At 40.7% G+C, this 17,556-nt stretch overlaps 1 protein-coding gene across 8 annotated transcripts in view; it reads left to right on the top strand.

Annotated features, from left to right (window-relative positions):
• Positions 1-17,556, top strand: part of MAPKBP1 (mitogen-activated protein kinase binding protein 1) — a 100,968-nt gene that overhangs the window by 71,512 nt on the left and 11,900 nt on the right. For 7 of the 8 annotated variants that reach the window (XM_074542990.1, XM_074542993.1, XM_074542997.1 and 4 more), the window contains 10 exons: positions 98-209; positions 759-822; positions 3,867-3,992; positions 10,389-10,537; positions 11,250-11,299; positions 11,837-12,073; positions 13,033-13,202; positions 14,807-14,952; positions 15,359-15,529; positions 16,423-16,501. In XM_074542990.1, coding sequence (XP_074399091.1) covers positions 98-209; positions 759-822; positions 3,867-3,992; positions 10,389-10,537; positions 11,250-11,299; positions 11,837-12,073; positions 13,033-13,202; positions 14,807-14,952; positions 15,359-15,529; positions 16,423-16,501 — 1,304 coding nt within the window. The remainder of the gene's footprint in view (positions 1-97; positions 210-758; positions 823-3,866; positions 3,993-10,388; positions 10,538-11,249; positions 11,300-11,836; positions 12,074-13,032; positions 13,203-14,806; positions 14,953-15,358; positions 15,530-16,422; positions 16,502-17,556) is intronic. The other variant, XM_074542995.1, reaches the window with a different exon arrangement.

Raw genomic sequence — 17,556 nt, 5'->3', positions numbered from 1 at the left:
TTTTAGTCTGACTGTCTTGGGTACTCTGAACTATTTTTATGTAGTTTGAAGTTAGTTTCTCACCAGATCTTTGCATTCCTCTGGTCTCCTAAACCAGGTGCAAACAGATCCTTCTGGTCTTTATATTGCAACCAGTTGTTCTGACAAGAACCTTTCCATCTTTGATTTCTATTCTGGCGAGTGTGTTGCAACCATGTATGGACACTCAGGTAAGGCTTATAAATGTCTGGAAGTATTTTTTTCTGCTGATGACTGTATAGTTGGGTCTGAAGCTTTCTGAAGATTTCTCCCCACAAAAAGTTTACCTAATGGGTATTTTTGAATAGATTGTAGTTGGATGAAGTTGTAATATTTTATTGCAAGTTTAATGTTTGCATTTTGCACACAAGTGCACACACACACATTCCCACTTGTCAAGTCATGTATTTATCTGCACAGTTTTTCTAATAGCCTATAAAGTAGTCTGTGGGGTTTTTTCAGTGTATGTTTAGTTTTATTATGATATGTCTTCAGCTTCTACCATGGAGGAGCTGTTCTATTATAGGCAAACAGAGAATTCAGTCTTCATGTATGTTTTGCCATGGAGTACCTCTCCCATGTCAAGCCTAGATTCTTGGTTAAATGGTTATGGTAATTGGGGCATATTCATCTGTGAAGTGTGAATTACTGAGTGCAGACAGGCTATTTGGCTAATTATCTCTTCTGTCCATTTGAATAATTCAGGGAAGATTGGCTTTTTTGTGCTTTATTTCTCACAGAGATTGTAACTGGGATGAAATTCAGTAATGACTGCAAACATCTGATCTCTGTTTCTGGTGACAGGTAAGAGGTTTTGCTTGTTTGTGGTACTGGCTTATGCCATCTCATACTAAATGTAACATGTCCTTAGGAAAGGTAGATTTTTTTTGTTTTTCAGAGATGTTTTATGAATTCCAAATAAATCTCAGCTTTCTGAATCCTGAATGTGTGGTGTTGGCAAAGCTCACAGAGCTTATGCTATCATTTCATGGAATGGGACCCATGTGAAGTATTTCCCTTTTCTGGGAGTAAATACTGTGCTGGAAAGGAGACAGACATGTGACCTGTTTCCTGACCAGCCTTCAGGCCTGTAATAAAAGGCATCTTGGGCTATTTTTGCTAGCAGTGCCAAAAGTTTTTCTTGCAATACTCCTGTTGGTTAGGTTTCACCAGGTGTAAGAGTCTGTTTAGCAGCAAAAGGGACAGTCCTGTCCTCACTTTTTGGTCATTTTCCCACTCCCCTGAGTCTGCACTGGTGCAGACTCAGGGGAGTCTTCTGACCCCTTATTCAGCTAAATCAGATTGCTACATCACTACTCCCCTTAGATGAGTTTGCTGCACATTTAGTGAGCTAAATCAGTTCACTAAAAGCTGAAGTAGTCACCAGACTGAGCCCAAGGGAAAAGGGAGAATACGTGCCTATGATGGTGATCGTACAGGTGAGTGGAGCCACTGTTTCTAGAATCAGTGAATGCTTAAATCAACTGAACTGAATAAAATTTTTCCTTTGAGAAAGATGGCTCCTGGAATGCTATTGCAAGTTCAGAGGAACCCTGATTCTCTCTTCCTTTTATTTCAAATTAATAAATCACAATTGAATTGAAAGAGTGTTTTAGAGGGTGAGTGGTTAAAGAACATACAGTATATCACCTTATATTTCATCAGTTGGTTGTTTCTGTCTTTCAGTAATAAATAAATAAATAATTTAGTTTTCCTCTTCCGTGTGTTTGAATAGATTAGGGACAAAAGTTGTAAGAGAGAGAGTCCTTTTGTTGTGAACTTCAGACAAATTCCAGAAACATGGAAGGTTTGAAGTCCCCAGTGATCCTTGTGATTTAGTGCGACATTGGTTTGTTGACATTTTCATGAGCAACAGGGTCATTTTCTTCATTGAGGGTATGAAGGAAGTGGATGAGAAGTGAGGAAAGGATTCCTGAAGAAGTTTGCTGTGATGATATGGGAAAGCATCTTTTTCAAAGGAAAGCAGGGAACATAGTCTGTTAACACATAGCAGCATGTGCAAAGAGTAGAGCTGAGAATAGAGAGAAAAGCAGGGATGAGAAAGGGCACAAGGGCTGTGAGATTCATGTGAGGAAAGTAATGCAAGGTAAGAAAAAACAAAACAAAATCCCCTCCCCAACCCCAGCAAAAGGAGAGGCGGGTGCTTGCTTTGGCAGAGTTTGTGTTGGATGTTAATGTATTCACAGGTTTGGGCTGTTTGCTGCTTGTCTCTAGGTTTGATAACTGCGGGGGTGGGATAATGAGCAAGCCAGATTTGCTTTTAGAATTTTGTTTCCTCTGTTTCAGTATTTTTTCAGCAGCAGATTATGGTTGCTGTTACTTGGAGAGAGCTGCTCCTCGAGAGGAAGCAGCTGGCTGTCTTGGGTTGCCATGGATCCCAGACACAGTGCCTCACCCCTTTCTCCTGGTTGAACAGCTCCAGTGGGAGGATGAGAGTGTGTTCACTGGCAATGCAAAGTGTCTGTATGTGATTTCAGTAGCTGGGACTGATGCTCCTGAGCATGGCACTGGGGACAAGAAGGGAATTTTTAGTTTTGCCTTAAAATCTCCACAGACTGCAAAGACGATATTATGGGGGTTTTTTGGTGTGATATGGAAATTTAAACCTTTTAAATTGTTGTTTATGAGAGAGAAAAAATGAAGATTCATGTATTCAGGATCTTGGCACTTTTGACTTTTCCCTTAGGTCAGGGAGACCAAAGTTCATGGTCCTTGTTCAAAATGGCAAAGCAAATTAATGTTTACATGCTACCAAGAAAGAATGAAAAGCCAGTCATTGAAAAATCTTCTGTGTATTGGAGTACCCATGAGTATACTGGCACTGATGGGACTTGAAGAACTGAATTAAATCCTCTTTGGATTACAAAGTAGCATGCAAGATTTTATAAGTGATAGCCAAAGCACCATCTCTGTTTCTACATGAGTGTAGGTATACCCAGCTAGACAGGAAAGATGACTGAGATGAAAAGAATTAGTTAGCACTAAGTTTAAATTTCAAAGACAGTGCTGGTCATTTTACTTTCTAATAGCTAAAGATGAGATACATTATTCTTTAATGTGATCAGGAATATTTTTTAAACTGAATTTCTGAAGAAATTCATGAAATGAGACCACATTGTTGGTTTCTTTTTCTCCAATGCTTTTGAGTTCACTGACCAAATTTAGTCAAATGTCACAGAATATTTCACAGAACATTCTGATTTGGAAGGGACCCACAAGGATCATCAAATCCAGTTCCGAAATGAATGGCCCATACAGGAATTGGACCCGTGGCCTTGGTGTTATTAGCACTGTGCTCTGACCAGCCGAGCTAATGACTGTGTAGATTCTGTGCAAGTGTCCTGTAGGGAGTCCCAAGTGAAATATTAGAAGCACCCTGCTGCTTCCACATGAGCTTCACTGTTAATACTGCACAGAGACTCCCTGGGATGGTGGCATTAGGAAGGCCTTGCCTTTGGGCTTAGGGGCAGTCAGAGACTTCATCTTAGCCACTGTTAGAGGATGCAAGGGACATCTGTAGGCTCCAGTTATCCTGCTGACCACAGAGGGACTTGTTACAGCATTTCCTTCAGCAGCTCGTCAGACAGTCAAAAAAGGTGTAGGATCAGAGATGAGTCTGTGTAAATATCTCTGCAGTTGCTCTCGCTCACAGGGAGGCTTTGACAGGCAGGTTTAACCCTTTCATCATGAGGTTTGTGATGGGATTGAGTTTCTGTGAAACTGTTTCTGTGTGTGCCTCTGCCAAAGAGAGTTTGTCTCTGCAGTAGGAATTAGTATCAATAAACTGAACTGAGACTTGATCCCAGCCTCACCTTTCTCTCTTTCAGCTGCATCTTCATCTGGCGTCTGAGCTCAGAGATGACCATCAACATGCGGCAGCGACTGTCGGACATGAAACAGAGAGGGAAGCAGGCAGAGAAGTCTCCCCCTCACAAGGCAGCTGGACTCATGAGGTGAGCAGAGCAGACTGAGAGCAGGTGGCTGGCTGTGTAGAGTGGAATGTGAAAGTGTGGCATTGGGATTCAACTGTAAGGTTTTGTCTGTCTTCACTGATAGTGTTCTTCCAAAAGTTCTCTTATTTCTCTTTTGAATTTGGTTTTGTACCCCCCTTCTTTGGATATAGAAACCAGACTGGCATCTTCCAGACAGACTTAGTGTGCTTCACTGATTGCAATATGTATGCAATGCCTCTCGTGTCTTAATTTAGTTTAATGATGTGGTCAGAAACTTTATTAAGCACTTCACCTAGGAATACTGAGGATGATACATAGAATTCCAGCAGGGAAGCTGTGATCCTTCATGAGTAATGGTTGTTTAGATCAAAGCTGAATGCAACTTGAAAGCTGTTTTCTGTGGTGTCAGTACTGAAGTATAGCTGTGAGCTCTATGAGTTGGCTATGTTGATCATAATTCTAAAAAAGTCCTTACACTTTTGCTGTTTCTTTGTTAACTATTTTCTGGAGGCTGTGAAAGACTCAGCTAAAATAATTATAAAATGACTAATAAATACAAAAATTAAATGGGAAAAGCTCTTGCTAGCTGAATAATATTATTCTTTTTTGCTAGGTAAACAACATATCTCAAAACAAATTACTGCAGCCTGCAAGTGGAATAGATCTAAATTTATCTAGTGACCTTTCTTTTAAAAGTGGTGCTTCTGTTTTTAAAAAGAACAAGAGTGACAAGATATTTTTGATTATTAGTCGAATGTGTTTGGTTTCTCTGTAGTTTGTAAGTAACTGAGACTAGTTGGACTGTAAGTAATGCAGGGGAGAGTCCTGTTATGAGATCACAGTGGGGAAAAAAGGGTAAATGCAGATTTTTTTGTTCTTATGTCCCAAATGACTACACATGGAGTTCTGGATATAAAAGTACCAAAGCACTGGAGGAATTACCACACTGTTTTTGAGTGTCACAAGGACTTTCCCACTCCCTTTGGGAGCAAGCAGTGTTGTAACCAGTCTGTCTACATAGTTTTGTTTTGGAAAGTCTTGATCTGCTCATTTCTGAAGTGAGTCTTGTCTAGTAAGTGCTTTTAGTAACAATACTGGGAAAACTCAGGAAGCCTTTTTTCTAGCCAAAGTTCTGGATCTGTCAAGCAATGTGCTTTTTATAGCAGTCTTTCTATTATTCCAGCAGCTGCAGCCTTACCCTACCAAGGCTCAGCCTGTGACAGATAATCCCAGCCCTGTTCCTGTGAGGTGATACTTGTTTCCATCACAGACGCTGGCTGAAGGGCGGTGCTAGTGCCACGCCAAGCCCAGAACTTCAGTAAACTTGTTTGGTAGCCTCTTTGCAAGCCTGCAATCTGCTTGTCAGCTCTGAAAGCTTGTTTGCAGTTTTGATCGTCCGCTGTGCTCATTGGAGATCAGCAAATACATAATTCCCAGGGCATTTTGGATTGGTACTGACAATGGAAGAAGAGCCTAGTGGACCAGCATTATTGAGGTGGGAGAAGAAAAATTAATGAACTTGAGTGAGATTTGTTTTCTTGGTGTCCTGTACCTGTTCTGATTGTTTCCAAAGCCTGTCTGTATAGGTTGCAGTAGAGAGTTGCAACTTAGTGGTGTCAAATTGTTGTCTCAAAAGACTGGCAGTAGTATGAGAAAGGTGCCTGCCTTGTGATAAGTCATTTGTTCTATTAGATCTTCTTTAGAACAGTCTTGCTAGAATTTGGTGGGGGGAAGTAACACATTCTGCTAGTATCATGGTATGGGTGTATTACAGGGTGAATAATCAAAATAATGGTGGGGTGACAAAATTGATCTGAACAGACAATGGGAGATGAAGATTTCCAATTCAGGATAGTCTATCCAGTTGAAACTGTCAGGGCAGGAATTGACACAGGTGAGTAACATCAGCAGTGTAAACACACAGAAGATGCTATTTTGGGTCAAACCAGTGCTCCACAAAGTCCACCATTCTGCCTGTGACCCTGGCAATGGAAGATGCTATTTAGTGAGAAACTCTGTGGGCCCTGCTGTATGAACCTTTGTGGTCCATTTGCCTCATGCTCCATTGTTACATTAGGGATGTTAGGAGGTATATTTCTACCTTTTTCCTTTTCTATCTGCACATGGACCAATTGTCCACTGAGTTTGTATAAATTCTTTTTGAGCTTCATAATATTGTCTACCTCTGCAGCCTCCTTTGGTGAGAAGTTCCTGGAGTTCACTGCTCTCTGTGGAAAGAAGGACTTTTTTGTCTCTGTTAAAGCACATTCCTACTAGTTTTCATGAAAGTCTGAAGTTTGCTTCTGAATATTGTGAGCTCTGGTGATCTTTTGTTCTGCAGCCAGCTATTGGTAGTGCCCATGGTTTTGTAAACCTTTTTCATAAGCTCTCTTTATCCAACCTGTTCTCTGAACTGAAGAGTCCCAGCATTTTCAGTCCCTCCAATAGTTTTTAGAGACTAAAGTGTCTCTCCTCTGAATGATTTCTCTGACTCACCTTTATGGGACATTGTATTACCTTGGAATTGCTCTGACCTGTTAGACCCACAGTTCTCCATAGTGTGCCTGAGAGCCTTTGAGTTCTACCTCTGGTTGTGGTAATTGCAGATGTGTGCTTTTTCCCCTGAACATGAGGAGGTTTGATAGTCTGGGATAATAGAACTTGTACTCAGTTGATATTGCTGGTACTTTCTGGTTTTAAGGCTTTTATATTTTCAGTGAAGGAATCTTGTAAAGGACATTTAGTAGGGTTTTGGTTTTGATCCAAGTATGCATTTATAGTTTAGAAGAGCTTGTCTCAAGTTTTAAGCTGATTTTGCTGAGGAATGTTTGCAGCGCTTATAGTCATGTTTTAAAAATCACTTTATCTGTGGCTTTCCTTGACTCTCCAGTATAAACAGCAGGAGAAAAAAAATATCCAAATTAAATTGTCTAAAAGTTATATGTGTACACTGAAGAAGTACTGTGTGCTGTCAGATATATTAGGAAAGAATAGCTCCTTATCAAATTCTCAGTGGGTCTTGTCCAGTCCAGGAAAGCTGTGCCATTTCCAGGGCTTAGAATGGGGCAGGCTCTTGATGCCTTATCAGAAATGGTGCCTCAGTCTGTGATGAACTAGTGCAATTATAACACTTGGGAAACTCTGAAGTCAGTGCATGAACTCTGGGATCCTTCTGTGGGGAAAAGCAGAACAACTTTCCTTTTAAAACACTTCAGCATTTGAGGGGGAAGCAGGAGGATTTAATCTGCTGGTGATACCTAACACCCAGGATATTACAGTTTCATAAGTACATTCCTAAAGCTGAGGGTTTAAGTAGCACAAGATCAGAGTGGGAATGCTGATGACATACCTCTTTAAATGGATAGTTGCCATTCTTGTCTGCTTTGTTTTGTTTTGAGAAAGCAAAACAGGGTTGGGTTCAGGTTGTACAAAAGCATGCAGAGAACCTATTATCACTTGTCTGAATACTAGCGCTCCATAATGACATGTGGCACTTTTAAGTCTATACTGTATACTGAAGGCTTTCTAATGTAAGGTCCTTCCCTTCCATTCACACTGTACTGTCTGACCCTTCAAAAACTGGCAGCTGAAGAGCAACTGGCACTGCTGACCTGTATAGAACAAGATCCAGGTTGCGGTGAGCTGGGAGTTTTCCTCTTCTCCCAGGCAATTAGCAATAGAACACGGGAAAATGATGTCCAGTTGTGCCAAGGAAAGTTCATGTTGGAATTAGTATAAGTTTCTTCACTGAAAGAGTGGTTAAGCATTGGAACAGGGTCCCAAGGGAAAATTGTTGAGTCACCACCCCTGGAAGTGTTAAAAAATGAGTACACATGACACTCCATGATATGATTTAATTGGGCATGGTGATACTAAGTCAAATGTTGGACTTGATGATCTTGGAGGTCTTTTCCAACCTTAATGATTCTGTGATTCTATGATACTAGAATGAGATAGTTCCTTAGCAAAGATGAACTATTACAATTGAAACACTTCCTCTGAGTCACATGGATCTTGAGAATTGGACATGTTTGTACATGCTATTCTGGAATAGCTACTCTGAAACATTCATTCTGGTATAATGATGCTTTGGGGTTTGGCTCTTGGGAGGAATTCAGCAAACCCCAGAAGTCTTACTCCTTAATTTTCAAAATGCTCTCATGTTGTGCTTATTCGGAAACAGCTTTTGTGCTTGAAAACTCACTGTACATTACACTGACTCCCATTGAAGCATGAAAAAGAACTGAGGAGGAGTATTGAGGAGATGTGTGCAACAGGGGGCTTAGGAGAAAATCCACAGTACATGAGGAAAGGCAGGGAAAGAAAGGAGAATTAATGAAGTCTGAAAAGAAGGGTTGACTTGGGCAAGAACAACAGTTAAAACACTCAAGACCTTGTGAAGCTAGTTTTCATTTCAGGAGTATCTCAGTTTCAAGCCAGGGACCTAGGATCATTTTGAAAATATCATTCATTCATCTGTCTCCCTTCAAGTTACAGAACTGAGTTTGAAAAGCATACTTGAGTTGTAAAAAGAAGGATGTTGAAGAGGGGCATGAATTTTTGCTGGGATAATGCAAGATGACCTTATGTTTATATCAAATATGTTATTTCATAACTTGTTTATCACTTCCTGTGAAGCATGAAAAAACCCATCTGACTTCTATATGCTTTGCATTCTCTTACTCTGCTACTTTAAGGACACTGGAATATACTATTCCACTCTCCCCTCACCAATTTTCTCAGTCACCATCTGATGGACAGGAGCCATCTTTCTATTTGTAGCATGTAACACATGGATGGCAATCCTCCCTTCTCCATTTAAACCAATGACAGTACACCTAGGAGCTTGGCAAACCCATAATCTTGCCTTGCCATATCACCTCATCATTGTGAGGTATTCAACCAGCTAGATGTTTAAAGGTCTAATAATCCAACCCTTTTGTCCTAATAAACTCCTCAAACAACCATGATGAACACAAGCAGAAGGATGCTATCAAAGTTACTGATACAAAGTTAATATTGCCTACCATGAATAAATGTAATTAATATATATCATTGGATGAAACATGGCATAACCTCAGACATACTGGGGTGCTTGGGCTTTGTCAGGATTCCTCTGCTTAGACACAAGAACCTGAGAGTGATAAGATGAGCATACAAGGAGAGAGTGGAAAAGATGGAGAGACTGACAAACTCAAATGTCAAAAGTAGATGTGGATGACCAAAATGGAACTTCTTCACTTAAGAACTCTGCAGGCTACAGTCAGTTTCACTTTTATTTTTTGCCATAACACTTCAAAGCTCATCTGAAATGGTTATTACTCATAATGAAATGGAAATTGATGTTCTGCCATTACACAGGAAGAGAAAAGATTAAAATACCTTAACTGCTTCTTACCATGTTTCAATACTGCCTGTGATCTGTCAGCTGCAGGAGAAGTTGATCCCTTGCCAGACTGCTCTGTGTTTGGTGGATGAGCTATTTTTATTTCATGAATAATGCTTGGCACTCAACACTCACCAGTGATATCCTATAAATGTCACTTATGATGAGTTTGGCACTCTAGCTCAAGGCCATGGAGTGGGGGCTACTCAGATGTGTTTGTTGGGGATTCTTCTTTATTCAGTTGTTGTCCCAAAGTTTATTTGTTCATTTGATTCTGTGGACAGAAGGAGTGAGCAGAGGAAAGGGAAGAGGAGAAGAAAGAGGGAGAGTGAAATTTGATGTTATTGAGTGTCCTTGATTGGTGGTGGCAATTCTATGCTGGGAGTGCCTCTGAGGTGTGTGTGGTAAAACTTGCCTTGATTGACTTAAACCAAAGATCTGTGCAAGATATATATTGCATGATCCTTGTGCTTGAAAGTTAAAATAGTCAGCATGGTGCTCTTGTGGTGTGTGGGCTGTGCCTTTGGGGTCTGCCTGGGGCAATCCTTGAAATGAACCTGTCTCTTATGGGATAATTTGCTATTAACCCAGTTACTTTCAAACAGAGACTATCTCTGACGTTTTTGATGTGGAAATCAGTTCCAGAGAAGAAATGCTTAAGGGTGGGAAAAATATTTGCCTTTCAAATATAATCTACCATCTTGACCGTATCAATTGGCAGAGTCTGAAATGGAAGGCCCAGTTTCATTCCATTTGGCTTTCTCACACTTGTTGACTTCTGATTTCTGTCAGCCTTCCATGTGTATGAGAACATTGTTGTGGCAGGGTCTGCAAATCATTGTGCAGGGTTTAGCTCGCCCTGTTTCTCAGAGGTGGGCTGTGCTAGAGCAAGGGCTCTTTGAGAGAGTTGAGGCTGCCTCCTGAATATGGATGGAGAACTGGTGTAAGGATTGAAATGGTGGGCAGTTTGTGCATAAACCATAATACTCCTTCTAATTCCTGCCTTCCAGGCATGAGTCCATCTCTGCCCTGTCCTCTGTGCCTGCCCTCTCATCAGACAGCGATAAGGATGGTGAAGATGAAGGCAATGATGAAGATGAGTTACGAGGGCTGCAGTCTTTCCATATTCAGTCCAACTGCAACACTGAGAGAGACTCAGGTATAAATGGGAGAGGGACATGAGCAGAGTGGAGGAAAATGACATGAATGTGAAGGGAGGACAAGATGAGAGACACTGGCTTAGGGATAACAAGGTATGAGCAGAAAGAGACAGGCCAAAGCAGAAGCATATGGATAGATACCAATGGGTAATGTGGAGCTGCCCTTTCCTGCATCTGAAGAGGGGTGCATTTCAGAGTTCTCTGTCTAGAAATGCAGATGTTAAATTGGCAAGTTTCTTCCTAGTTCCAACTGGCTAAAGAAATTTTGAATTAGTTGCATGGGCTAGAGTCTACAAGCTGTTAAAATTCTGCAGAAACCAAAAGAGATCAAGAGATCTCCTCAAAAGAGAGGATTTTAGAGATGTCTGATAAAACTTACAGTAGAGATTGCTGTTATTAATTTGATGTATTTTTACCACAGATGGTACAGTGTATTGGAGCAGATTTTTTTTTCCCAAGCCTTTGGGAGTGCACTGCACTGTGGCAAGTTCTGCAGTGGTCTGCTGATTCAATGGAAATCTTACATAAAACTGTATGTCTCCATTAAAATTTTGATACAATGATTTGGGTAGTCAGTGGGAAAGCATGTGTTGACAGTGGTTCAAAAGGTGTAGGAATACTACCTTTGTTGAAAGATGAAGTAAGAGGTTGTTCAAAAGCTGGACTGCTGTACAGGATATCAACTAGCTGCATATCTCTTTACCTTTGCAGATCCAGACCTTACCCTCTCAAGAAGCCTTTCCCACTGGGAAATGAGGAGGGTGAGTTATTAAACCTTCCGACTGTATTTCTTGTTACAAGGAAACTGAAGAAATTCCCAGAGAGATTAAAATATGCATTTGCACATGTGGGAAAGGTGCAGCTGTAGTGGGAAACCATTGAGAAGCCTCTCTCTGAAGAATGATTTAGAGATGGTAAAATAGAGCCTAGTTTAAGAGACTAGGGTGTTTGGAGTCTAGAGCTGCACTTGGGATTTTTACATCAGTCTTTTTCCATCAGATGTTATGCTTTTTTCTGTTAATTTTTGATCTGAATCGCATGTGTGCTGAAACTTTTCACATACTTGGATCTGAGCAAGACATTTAACTGTTCAATTGTGCAAGAAGCAGCAACAAAAGTATAATTTTTACTTGATGCTTTATGATTAAAGGTACCTTTCAGACTGTCTCTTAGACAGTTTTGAGGCTTTTATTGAGATGGACATAATTATATTTTTCTGTGTTTCTTGTGTTTTTTCTCCTGTTTTTCCATCAGCCAAGCTCAGTCTCTGAGACGGTCTGTGTTTTAATTTCCCTCAGGCCAAAGAGATAGCGGCGATGCAGCGCTCAGAGGCACCGATGAGCAAGGTGCCACGGCAGCGGGGCCGCTGGTCGCAGCCCAGCAGCAGCATAGAGATGACGGTGAAATCCATGCTCGACCTGCGGCAGCTGGAGTCCTTCTCTGTTTCCCGTTCTCCAAGCCGAGACTCGCTGTCCCAGAACAGCAATGGGGACGACAGAGAAGAGCACACTGACCTTCCTGTGCACGTCAACAAAGTAAGGGCAGTACTGCTCTGAGGAGGGGAACCCACTCTGAGTGCATCTGTCCTGCATCTATTTGTTATTACCTACATTTACTACTACCTGAGGCTATTCTTTTTATTGTTAAAGGTCTTCTAAATTACTTTTGAGGAACTTTATTAGATAACTCTATTGTAATTCACACTCCTGCAATGTGTGATTCTGCTGTCTTGTCGCAGAGATCATATTGGGGTCAAGATTTCTCTTCAATGACAGGAAGACCTCATGTTTCCTTTTAGCTCTTTGAATATTTATGTCAAAAACAAGCTGAGAAATTGAGCTTGGAGGTACAGGTGTGTAAAAATTTGGTAACCTGTTAGCTCACTCTGTTGGGATGCAGTTTCTTGACTCCAGTAACCACTGGAATGCAGCTCACATGATGCCCTTAGGTGTTGGCTGTGCTGGATGAGTAAATTCTTTGATCTTTTTATTGATGGGTTGCAGCAAGTAATGTGTGCTCATCCTCAGAAAGCTAGTGCCTATTTTCCAGTAGCAGTCTGTCCAGTGCCTAGCTTCATTAGAAGTTTTGCCTCCCCTATAACTGTGTGACTGAGAAGAGGATTCAGATTGTTGTGTGCAGTAATTCAATTTTTGAGCTGAAATGGCCCAGTTTTGTAAATTGTCCGATCAGTCTATAGAAGGTAATGGAAGAACCTGCTGCCACATGGCTTACGCTCCTGATGTGTGATCAAAGAGTACTTTACCAAAGAACTTCAGGGAATTGCAAGCAGGAAACAAACCAGAAAAGTACAGCAATAGTCTGACAAGTTTGGTAAATAAGGAACAGAAAAGACCTAGGATTTCTGTGTTGTCAGATCTCAGATTGCTGAACATATTCTATGCTATAATGCATACTTTCTAGCCCTGCACAGCACTTGCTGATGTAAGGTAAAACACTGGTAATATCTAGTTTTTTCTCTTTTTAATTAAACCAGGTTGGCAGCTCAATACCTCCCCAAGATAATGGGTCTTGTGCACGACCCCAAGTGATTCGTCTTGTGTCTTGTGAAGAAGGGATTTTCTCTCAGGAACTGGAACCTTCTGAGAGTGAGGAATGTGTAATCTACCCTGAGCAAGATGAAATCCATCCCACAGACTCTAGCAGGTTAAAAATAATCTCTCTGCTGTGCATGGCTCAGATGTTTCTGTTCTGGTTTTCTTGCAGCTTGTGTGGTAACTTTGATGACTTGACTTACTGCCTAATTGATGTCAGACAGGTTTAGTTGAGAGTTTTATGTCAGATGGATGCTAGAGGAATGTGAAACTATGAAGAAGGCACCATTAACGTAATTTTCCTCTGAGGGAACTGCACATTAACATTCTCCTCCAAGTTTTTTTTGTTGAGTAAACAACTTGAGAGTAGCCTTTTTGCTGTCTCCCTTATCTGGATTGAAAATAGCAAGGGAAAACTTGGAAGCTGGAAAACTCACCGACAGTGACACATATGTGGCAGTGAAATGCCTACCCAGGAGAAATGACAGGACACTTATTTATGAAAATTGGGCAAGAATTTAGCAAACGTAGTGTGTGATTACTCTTCTGTGGGAAATAGAATTAATTGCTCAATACAGATGGAATTGAAAAGGACACTGGAGACGGTGGAGACCTTTTTTATTCCTCTGCTGTTTCTTCTGTTTTAATTTTACATAATTTAGTTTTTGTGTGCTCCCTTTTATTTTTCTTCCCTGAATTTTGTTCTTCCCTTCCCCTCTTAACCTGATGCTAGTAGCTGTTTAATTTCCTTTGTTTTGTGTCATGTTACAGAGAGCAGGGCTGATAGCTTTAGACAGACTTTCAAGCAAGGGTGCATGCCAAGATTTTGTAGTTGGGGCTGCAAGGTTTCACCTAGCTTATTTTTCATTTTTAATTTTGTGATGATAACATTTGGATGGAGTAGAGCCATGTGCTGCTCCATCATGTAAGAAAGGGAGACCCTCCAGTGATGTTGGATACAGACTGGACACATGGCAATGTTTACAGTGTATGGGAGCTGCCAGGAGTAGTTGCCATTCAGTTCTGTTGATTGACTTCTGCATCCTACCTTGCCTTGGAGTTTGAAACCAAAGTATTCAAAAAAGTGGAAAATGGAAGTCCTTAAGCATCAGGCAAAAGAACAGTGCTGATGACATTTGAGAAAATAAGTTCCATGAAATCACAACAGAAATCAGTAACCCTTTCATATAAGATTGTATTTTTGTATGATGTTCTTCAGTAATTTAGTCTTTCTCAAAGCCAGAATCTTGTATATTTTGCATCACAGAATTTGGTCAAAGAGGCAGATCATGAACATGGGGAAAAAAAGTGTATTAGAGCTTAAATCTATGGCAGACTGGAGTTTCTGTCCTGTAGGTGTAGGCCTGGTTCTAGTCCCTTTTTCAACATGTAAACTTCTACATTTTTTCCTCACCTGTACTGGAAATCAAGCCAGAGCAGGGTGCTGCTGGTGCCTGGTAATCATGGGAACTGACAACGCCCAGAAAATCAGACAGTCCCCTTGGGACTTCCATGTCCAAGCTTAATGAAATGCAAAGAATATACTGTATTATGATGAGAGAAATCAACTTCTTTTTCTCTTTAAAGCCTTACATTTGTAATAAAAGGTATTACTAACACAGGTAAGGCCTTATTAATGTGTTAATGTTAAAATGTGCTTCTCTACATGAAAACAAGTATGTTTTCTACTGCTGTATCTTCCTGTCTCTCTTGTAGTGAGTTCCAGGTAAAAGCATTGCCCCATGGGAAGCTGTGTAGAGGTTATCACAGCAATGGATGCCCAGACAAACACAGTCCAGACAGTGCCTGCTCTGTAGATTACAGCAGCAGTCGTCTGTCCAGCCCAGACCATCCAAATGAAGGTAAGATGCAAAGCCATTTTAAATATATTTATTTATATATGAGCTGAGGTTACACTCCTATTAGTCACACTGGCACTGCTGTACAGATTCAGGGGCATTTAAACAGACACCTCAATGAAGCCACTGTGGAAGCAGGAGCTGGTGGACTTTCCTTCTTTCCTTTTGCACCTTTGACTTTCTCTTACCTCACTAGCCAAGGAGGCTTAATACTGATTATGCCATAGGCTATGCTGTTTGTAAGATACAGTAGATTAGAGAATTACTGCATATAATGCTGACTAACTTTAATATTCTAGGTTCAATTTGGCATCTTTGTTGGGTTTTTTTTTGTTTTTTTTTTTTTAATTTGGCTAATGTTACTCCGATTTAGTTTTTACAGCACTGGGGGTTTTTTGCCTTTTCCCAGATTCTGAAGGCACTGAGCCTCTAAGCGTAGATGGTGTTTCAGACCTGGAGGGAGAAGAAGGAGAGGAGGATGTGGGTACTAGCATGCCTGAGGGAGAAATTCCTCAGATACCTGATCAGGAAAAGTTCCTCAAGGAGCATTTTGGGACCCTGAGCAACACTGATGATAAAGGTACATCTCTATATTTTCAGTGGGGAGACTTTGTAAGGTCACTCCTGATTTTTCTCCTGTATAAACCAAAACAGGCTTTAAGTTCTGCTAGGCTTTCATACATGTCTGCATATATGGGGAGAGGGGAAAAAATGGAAAACAGTGTAAGAGGCTTAAAGAAGAGTTAGCATCTGTTAACTTCATCGGTCCGTGTGTTAATTTGTGCAGATGAGACTGGGCTCAGTGTCAGTTTGTGTTAAGTATTGTCCCTGGAATCCTACAGAGCTGTTACGTTGCTCCCGGGCTGTTTTTCCCGGTTGCAAAGGAAGGCAGCGGCGGCGCGTTCGCCCCGCATAGGTGACACGCAGTGGCCTCTAGTGGTGCATCAAGGCATAGCCAGTGTCACAAAAGAAAAGGCTGAAAAGCTGGGTGGAGAGAGAGACTAAGAGGAGACATCAGAGTGGCAAAGGAGCTGGTTTGCCTTTATCGACCAACTCCAGAACAAAGCATATATTTTTAGAACTGATAATGCTTACAGGCAGCAATAGCTACGTGAGTTTTTCGGGTTCTTTTTTTTTTCCCTTTTATTTTTTTCCTTTTATTTTTTCCTCTTTGATGGGTTTGTTTTCTGCTTCATGCCAGTGCCTCACAGTCCTATAGGCAGGATAGGACACAAAGGGAAGCAAAAAAGGAGGAGGAGTACCCTTAGGGAGAGTAGCAGCTTAAGGCAGAGTAATCTAAGTAGAACACTAAAGGCAAAGGAAATACAATTATTTCATTCTCTGTGGCTTTAGCTTAAAAAATCCCCTTGGATATCAGGGAACACTTTATAGTCTCTATGATAAGAAAATTTACAGAGAATGCTCTGTAAATAAACTGCTCATTTTTCTTTCTCCTCTAACCAAAATTTTTAGGTGGCTCATGTAGGAACCTGGAAAGAACCGAAACCCTCAGCATTTCCTCTCGCTTTCTTTCCCAGTCCCCGGCTCTCAGGTATGGCTCTGCTTGTTTTGAGTATTTCTGTCTGTGTATTTATACTAATATGAGTAGGTCTCATGCTAGGTTCTGGGTGAAAATAGCTGAACAAACTTCTGGCCTTGGTGTGCCTAGGCACAGCAAAGTGTTAGCACAGCCCTTGGCAGGCTGTTTGCAGACTCTTGTGATTTGGGCGGGTTATCCCTTTAGCTGTTCTATTTATTCTAATGTAACACTATTGTTTGTTCTTTTCCCTCTTTCAACAACATGCTTAATTGTTTCATGATTAATGCCTTGGTTGATTAAGTTGGAGGAATCACTAATAATCTAATTTTCTCTTCACTGTTTATGCTCTGTTTATTCTTTTGCATTTCATTCAGCTTGGACAATGAAAGTAGATTTGTCAACTTTTCCTTTGTTTTACAGTCCTTTCTTACTCAGCTTTGTTTCTCGGTCCCATGCCTTCACAGGGTGTTATGGTGTCTCACAAAAAGCCTCACAGGGATATTATTCTTCCAAAATTCCCTCAACACTAAAGCACTTCAAAAGGCCTCTGCAAATGGTTTTCCTCGTTATTAAAAAAAAATCCCAACAAAACAAATAAAAAATTTAAAAAAATTAAAGCATTAGGTCAATGTTTTTGTTGATTTGGGTTCATAAATTTTTAAAACACACAAATACTGTATTCCTCTAAAATGACAACCTAAAATCTTAGTTCAAAGGAATTTCATCATATAGGACTCAGCAGATTTGAATACATCTTCTAAGGTTCACCAGCTGTGTCCAGACTCAGTATGGTAGGGAAATTTGTTTGTTATTGCTGTATTCAGCTGCTGTTGCTGCTGTCACAAATGCTTCTTAGTCCAATTCATGTATATTTGGGAAGAAAACCAATGGTAGCTATTGTGTAAGCTTCTGGAGAGTTGCAGTGATGAGTGAAGGAAGTCACTGGTGCTCTAAAGATGTAACAGGGGAGGTAGTTTTTGATTATGAAAGCCTCTGGGCTTTGAATCTGTTCAGCTGTTTAAACATGCCAGATTGGAAGTTGCCTCCTTTCTGAAGTAAGCCCACTG

The sequence above is a fragment of the Zonotrichia albicollis genome, chromosome 6, assembly GCF_047830755.1.
Source record: "Zonotrichia albicollis isolate bZonAlb1 chromosome 6, bZonAlb1.hap1, whole genome shotgun sequence".
Classification (NCBI taxonomy): Eukaryota; Metazoa; Chordata; class Aves; order Passeriformes; family Passerellidae; genus Zonotrichia; species Zonotrichia albicollis.
The sequence above is the reverse complement of the archived record's forward strand: the minus strand, read 5'-3'. Positions and strand labels throughout refer to the sequence as shown.